The sequence below is a fragment of the Eutrema salsugineum genome, unplaced genomic scaffold (genome assembly GCF_000478725.1).
Source record: "Eutrema salsugineum unplaced genomic scaffold, Eutsalg1_0 scaffold_2, whole genome shotgun sequence".
NCBI classification, from domain to species: Eukaryota; Viridiplantae; Streptophyta; class Magnoliopsida; order Brassicales; family Brassicaceae; genus Eutrema; species Eutrema salsugineum.
Window position 1 is genome coordinate 10906044 of NW_006256829.1, and position 7886 is coordinate 10913929.

General features: G+C 28.8%; 1 protein-coding gene across 1 annotated transcript; it reads left to right on the forward strand.

The window, feature by feature from the left end:
- The first annotated feature begins 979 nt into the window (after positions 1 to 979).
- LOC18017023 (zinc finger protein CONSTANS-LIKE 4) lies at positions 980 to 2127 on the forward strand. The gene is made up of 2 exons (XM_006401506.2): positions 980 to 1680; positions 1776 to 2127. Exons 1-2 carry the CDS (start codon positions 1162 to 1164, stop codon positions 1953 to 1955), a joined length of 699 nt encoding a protein of 232 aa, XP_006401569.1. The 5' UTR covers positions 980 to 1161; the 3' UTR covers positions 1956 to 2127.
- Positions 2128 to 7886: the final 5759 nt, after the last annotated feature.

The following is a 7886-nucleotide window of genomic DNA, read 5'->3' on the forward strand; positions in this document are numbered from 1 at the left end:
AAAGACATTGCTTAGGGTATATGGAAGATATGGAACGAGAAAGAGTGATTGATGAATTAGGTTCTTCTTATTCAGATGACTATTTAAAAGTTAAAACACCAAACATCTATCAAGTTGCAAATAGGTTTATTTATGGCCATGGGCACCAAAAACTTCCCTAAAGCAAAATGCATTTTTTAAATCATAATAATAGGTTGATTTTAGGGTCATCATAATGATCCTATCGTCAGCCAGACAATATAAAGATATTAAATCTACTACTTTAATCTTTTCAAAACAAATCGAAAACCTTATTCACACAAATGCTTGGACCAGGGCGAGAGGGGAAAATAAAAAATAAAAATTAGTGGACCCCAGTAAACGTGTATTTTGGTCCAGACAAACTCTTTTTTGGTCCGGACAAATCCCAGGTGGGATCACGTGGCTATGAGTCTCTTTGAGAACCTGATTCGTCCACGTAGGACAATTCAGAATCTTTCTCTCCTCTTTGCGGGGCTGAGATCTCGCCACGTCACCGACTAAAAAATCTACCTCAAAAAATATCTGTTGAAGCAAAACAACGAATCATACATCGAAACGTACGATGGGTCACCATAGGGCCTTGTCCCCGTACGTGGTTTCAGGACCAAGCAAATAAAAAAAGGTTTCTTAATACTATTTTTTATATATTTCTCCTAAATTTAAGAATTCAAGGATAATGCTCAGCCGCAAAGCCTAATAATTTTCAAACAAAAAAAACACATTAGTTATCCACAAATTATCCACCATAAGTTTACAAGTTTGAACAAATCCTTAATTTTAGGTTAAATAATTAAAAAAGTAGTTACTCCTTGCCTAGTGGTTTTCAGATATGAGTGTTAGACAATATAATAAAATATGCGAAAAATCGAAATCTTCAGTTGTGTATAGAAACTAAAAAGACAAAAATACCCTCAAAGAATTTTAAATCACAGAAAACTCGCCACGAAATTCTCAAATACAATTTTGCTCCTTTATTTCTGTCCGCAGAAGAAACTAGAAGAGAGAGAGAGAGAGAAAGAGAGATTAAGGATCAAACTCTTAAGAAGCAACAAAGTATTGATTTTTACAGATAGAGAAGAGAGAGAGAAAGGATCAAACTCTTTAGAAGCAAAAAAGTATTGATTTTTACAGATAGAGAAGATGGAGAAGAAGAAGTGTGAGCTGTGTAGTGGTGTAGCGAGAATGTTCTGTGAGTCAGACCAGGCGAGTTTATGCTGGGACTGCGACGGTAAAGTTCACGGAGCTAACTTTCTGGTGGCTAAGCACACGCGCTGCCTTCTTTGTAGCGCGTGTCAATCTCCTACGCCTTGGAAAGCCTCCGGTCTTCGTCTCGGTCCAACTGTTTCCATCTGCGAATCCTGTGTAGCTCGTAAGAATCATCGCAAGAATATGAGCCAAGAGATCAATAATCGCGAAGAAGACGGCGCAGAATCTTACGACGACGACGAGGAAGATGAGGAAAGCGATGAAGAAGAAGAAGAGGAAGAAGAGGAAGAAGAAGCGGAGAATCAGGTGGTGCCATTGGATGCGGCGGCGGTGAAACAATCTCCGGTGGTGAGTTCATCGTCTTCGGTTAGCAGCGGCGAGGAAGCATTTTCCGGCGACGGAGCTTTGGTGGTGAAAAGAAAGAGACTGGATTTGGATCTTAACTGTTCCTATGTAAGAATCTCTCTCTCTCTCTTTAAGTTTCATAGTTAAATCAAGAAACTTTGGAAACTTGAATTAATTGCTTCAATTTTTTGAAAAAAATGTAGGAGGAATCAAATGTTTGTCGACCAATGAAGCGAATCCCCAAGAATGAAACCTCGTCAGGATCAAGGGCTACGATGAACTCATTGCAAGGAGAGAGAAAATCAAACGGCTGTGATACATCGTCATCATCATCTTCTCGGGTTTTTGCAACCGCCAACAAAAGCAGAGATCTCAGCCGTTGATGATTCCTCAGCTTTAGTCGATTAGGTTAATCCCCACCGTTCATGACTAACAACAAGACCTCTTTTTAGTGAGTTGAGTTAGTTTTTTTAATGCTTAGTTTGCTTACATTTAAAAAAACAACCAAATGTATTCGTTGAACTTTTTTGGTTAGCTGTTGAAGCTTTTGTATTATTACTACCTATCTATAACTATGTTGATTTTATTCGTTTAAGCTTATTATGTTATCAATAAAACCAGAGCAGGGCCTGGAACATGAGATATTATGTAGTTCCACTACCATTATTAGAAGGGTTATCAATCAAAACCAACATGAAATATTGTGTGATGTTGATTGGTGACAGATGAAGAAGAGTACATAACATATGAATGGTCGTTAGCTTTGTTAACTGAGACCACTGAAAAAGAAGGAACAAAATTGTGGAGACAAGAAAGATATTAAATTCCATTGGGTCCTCCTTTATTTTTTTTCTTTTTGGTTTTTTGGTATTTGATTTGTCAAGAGCGTTTGAGCCTGTCAGTCTTTATTTGTAAAAAGTGTATGAAACTAAAAAAAGAAAAATGATTCTCTATTGATTCAAAATGTATTTATATTAATTAATATAGATTTTTACTTCCCAATCTTTTCGTTTAGGTGGTTTTGTTACTTGTTAGGAAATGGGAGACCAAGGAGGGTGTATTGAGCTTAATATTTGGAGTAAACTGATTTTAATTATATTTTGATGATTTTACAGGATTTATTATAATTTGGTTTAAAATTCTTTGAAACCTCTAAAACTATAATTTTTGTATTTTTGTATTTTTAACTAAGAAATCCTCTAAAATCCTTTAAAAAATCATTAGAATCTTAATACTTAAATTCTTTCCAATAATAATATATTTTTAAAAATATTTATATATTTAATATTCAATAATACTGGATCTTAGAAAACTTTTTAAATTTATTTATAATGCTTAATCCAATAGAGTAGACCCCCAAATGTTTGTTACTTCGTACGCTAAATCTATTATATTAAAGCAGAAGCACATTTAGTACTTGCTTCCAAACATTCCCAAATTTTTTTAAAAAATATTTTGAGAAACAGTTTTAAAATTATCTTAAATTATTGTAATATTATTTAAAAACGTATTTTTTTTTTCTATAAAAAAAATTCAAAAATTAGATATGAATTTAGATAACTAAAGATTTCCTTAAATATATGTCATATTTAATTTAAAATTCAAACTATTTTTGTAATTAAATTTAATTCTAAAAAGTGATATTAATTTAAATTATTTTATACTTCTTTAATTATAGATCAGATTTAATTTAACATTTGAAAATTTAAATAATATTTTATAAAAACAAATATGATTAAAAGAATACCTTATTGTATTTTTTAATCATATTCAATCAGAATAAAATTTCACATATTAAAAACTAATAAATATTAATATTATATGGTAATTTGATGGGGTGGATTAGTTTTTTTTTTATAATTGCAGTCTTATATTCAAAACATGCAAGATATTAAGATAAATATTATATCAAAATTAGTAAATAATTATATTATATAGTAATATGACAGACGGATTAGAATTATGGTTTAGTAACTACAGTTTTTCCGGATTAATAGAATGAGTGAGTTAAAAATATATTTTTATAATAATGATCTTTTTTCGATTAATAGAATGATCGGGTTAGAATTATGTTTTCATGATCAGGGTCATAATATAGTAGAAAAAATTAAAAAATAAATTATATCTGAATACAAAAATAAATCTTTGTCATTTATTAAAAAATTATATCTATAAAGAAAACATAAATAATATTATAAATTTTGATTTAAAAAAATTTCCGTGCGAATAGTAAAATCTAATTATAAAATTAAATAACAAAACAAAATTAATTCATGGTCAGTTAGAGATGTGGACGGCGTCGGTTTACCAAGCCATTTTCTTTATTTAAATTAATTTATTGAAAACACTGAAAAGCTATTTTATTATTTTGAAATTAATTAATGAAAATATGTGGTTCTCACTGCTTCTCTTGCCAAAGATGGATCATTCAAGCCGGCTTCAAAATAGTGTAGATATTTATTTCAAGATTAAGATTGAAGTATATATATACTGCAAGTTAACTTTTACTGAAGAAATTTTTCACTAAAAACCTCCAAATTTCCACTTAAACTTCGTCCCAACAGTTTGATTTGTGGACTCTGATAACATAAGTGTTTTTATGCATCTAATGAAGTGGGGACTTGTGTTCTCTAACTTGTTCATCAACTTGAAAAGTTGACCCTGAAAGAGATAATTAATCATGACAGATGGCAGATGCAATGTGAGTTAAGGAAGACTGTCACTGAAAACAAAAATAATGCATAATTCAAGCCTCCTTACCCTAAACTTCGTCCCAACAGTTTGATCTGTGGAGTCTGATAACATAAGCGGCTTCTGAGATTTGTCACGCATTTTAGTAGAAAACAGTTTCAGCAACTGGCAGTCGCATGATGACAAAAGATGGATAAGATCAGCAGGCAGCGGATCCCTGTTCTTTTCCAAAAACCCATTTGTATCATAGAGAACCTGTAACAGAAATCATCATTTAAAGAAAAACCAACCATAAGTACAAGAAAAGCTGCACATAACCAGATCCATGTATGAACCTATTCAGTATGCAGAGTCCGGTTTTTTGAACTAAGGGCATCAACTGACCTCTCCGGCATAATGATTAACTCTGAAGGCTCGACCTCTCTCTCCTTTGAAGCAAGAGTTGGTCTTCAAGTGTTGCTTGAGGTCAGTGTTGTGTTTAGATCTGCCGTGGCTTTAGGCGAACTAAAAAAAATGTGACCCTTATAAAAGATTAGAATAAAAATATTATCTCAAACATACAGAAACGTAATAATAATAATTGAAACTATAAAAATATTATTTCAAACATATTGACCGATGTCAATGAGTTTAACCACCAATCAAACAATTTTGTGAAGTGTAATCGAAAATCGACTGACAATCTGATTTAGATTAGCTACTAAAACCGGATTTTTAAAACCCTAGATAAAATATAAAAAACTAATAAAAATTTTGCGAATTTGTAGTTAAAACCGATAGCTCCGATCAAACCCAAACTTTGTTTTGAACGTAGATTTTTAAGCTCAAAAAGATTCATAATGATGTTGCTATTTATTGAAGAAAAATTATATACCTCCTCTTTTAGAATATCGATGTGGGATAACTTTTTTAATAATGTTTATTTCAATTGGTTAAATTTCCTTTTTTATTTATCTTTTTTATTTATGAATATCTATAAAAATAAATATTAATAACAATAATACTAGTATATGAACTTTTCTCTAAACAAGAACTCAATAATATTGATCTCATTAATTAACTATATATATATGAACCTAATTAATAAAATTGTAGCCCTAAATATTTTTTAATTTTTGGTGGCCTTAGGCTAATGCCTAACTCCCAACACATAATGCACGGCTCTGCTTGAGCTTGTTGTTGGCAAAGGTCAAGCCTTAATAAAACTTTACTTTTCGACTTTTCGTTATAAATATCAATAACCACGTTTTTTCTATATTATAAAATCCAGGTTTATACTCTATCATATACCACGATAACGTTTACTACCCACCTCTATGTTTAATTCTAAATGCTATTTTAAAGAAAAATCATCTCCAACCTAATTTTATTTTTTGCCTCTAAAATAAAAAAATACTATTTTTTCCTCTATATATAGAGGAACTCTATTTCTTATTCTATAATAGATTTGAACTTTTTTATTTATAAAATGATCCTTTACGTTTCAAATCTTTTTATTTATAGCTAAAACTAATAATATAAATGATATAAATTCAAATTTAACAATAAAACTTAACAAAGTTAATTTCATATATATTATACCTCAAAGAAAAAGTCAACATTTGATAAAAAAATTATACTTTTATTCATTTTGACAAAAATAGATCAGTGATTAAATACAATAGTGACAAGATAAAAATATAGTAATAGTGATTTTAAACAAAATTTACTATGTTTTTTTCTTTTTATTTGAGGTAATAAATTTTAATTATCATAATGTGTGAAAATTTTTCAAAAAAATAAAACAAATGGGATTAAATTGTAATTTTTTACAAATAGAAGGTGTTAATAATAAAATAAAATATAATATATTTAAAATATTATACTTTTAGAGTTAAAAATAGAGGAATACATTAGAGAGAAATCCACCTCTATTATAGAGTTCCTCTATTTTAGAGTAAAAATAGAAGAATACATTGAAGATGGTTTTACATAAGATTTTATTATTAAGATGCATTTTAATTTGTTAGCACAATTTCATCATTAATTAACACAATATACGGAATAATGAGCAAAAAATTTGCAAGAAATGAAAATAAGTCTAGCACATCATCTAATTTAGCATAAGATAAAAATTGATTCAATGGTAGTATAGACATGGTTAATTATGATAAGTGATAACAATAAAGATATGGTAGTTTCAATAAAAATTTTGATGATTAACTCTCAAGGCTCGAGTTGGTCTTCAAGTGTTGCTTGAGCTTGTTGGCAAAGGTCAAACCTTAATAAAATCTTACTTTTTGACTTTTCGTTATAAATATCAATAACACGTTTTTTCTATATTATAAAATCCAGGTTTAGACTCTATCATATACTATAATAACGTTTGCTCATTAGGGCATCTCTAACCCACCTTTATTTTTAACTCTAAATGCTGTTTTAGAAAAAAATCATCTCCAACCCAACTTTATTTTTGCCTTTAAAATAGAAAAATACTATTTTTTGCTCTATATATAGAGGAACTTTATTTCTTATTCTATAATAAAGTTAAACTTTTTTATTTATAAAATGATCCTTTAAGTTTCAAATCTTTTTATTTATAGCTAAAACAAATAATATAAATGATATAAATTTAAATTTAACAATAAAACTTAACAAAGTTAATTTCATATATATTATACCTCAAAGAAAAAGTCAACATTTGATAAAACATTATACTTTTATTCATTTTGACAAAATAGACTAGTGATTAAATACAATAATGACAAGATAAAAATATAGTAATAGTGATTTTAAAAAAATTTCACTATGTTTTTTCCTTTTTATTTGAGGTAATAAATTTTAATTATCATAATGTGTGAAAATTTTGCAAAAAATAAAACAAATGAGATTAAATTATAATTTTTTTACAAATAGAGGTGTTAATAATTGAATAAAAATATAATATATTTAAAATATTTTATTTTTAGAATTAAAAATAAAGGAATATATTGGAGAGAAACCCACATCTATTATAAAGTTCCTTTGTTTTAGAGTAAAAAAATAGAGGAATACATTGGAAATGGTCTTCCGTAATGATTCTATTATTAAGATGCATTTTAATTTGTTAGCACAATTTCATCATTAATTAACACAATATACGGAAAATATGAGCAAAAAATTGCAATAAATGAAAATAAGTCTAGCACATCATCTAATTTAGCATAAGATAAAAATTTATTCAATGGTAGTATAGACATGGTTAATTATGATAAGTGATAACAATAAAGATATGGTAGTTTCAATATAAAGTTTTAGATTCAATGGAGAAGAATGGCATCAACTCTATCTACACACGTTAAAGAAAGGAGACCTAATAACTAAGCAAGTCTTACAAACTATATAATTTACATAAGGAATAGATGACATATCTGTTTCTTTGGTTGTTACATTTTGTTTCATTTCACACTTTCTAAAATCCACCTTTGAGATAAACTTCAATCCTTAACATTTATCTATAATCCAAGAAGCCAAACCAAAACCATATACGGATATACCAGTCATATTTTGATGATTTTAGACAGATCTAATCTAAATGGACTTAACATTCACTCTCACACAACAACAGGACAAACCTAAACGGGTAAACCAACAGTCTTTTATTG

Excerpts from the sequence above, each read along its gene's own strand:
- LOC18017023 (XM_006401506.2), top strand. The coding sequence starts at position 1,162 with ATGGAGAAGAAGAAGTGTGAGCTGTGTAGTGGTGTAGCGAGAATGTTC. Across the intron at positions 1,681-1,775 it reads TGGATCTTAACTGTTCCTAT|GAGGAATCAAATGTTTGTCG; the intron begins GTAAGAATCTCT and ends AAAAAAATGTAG.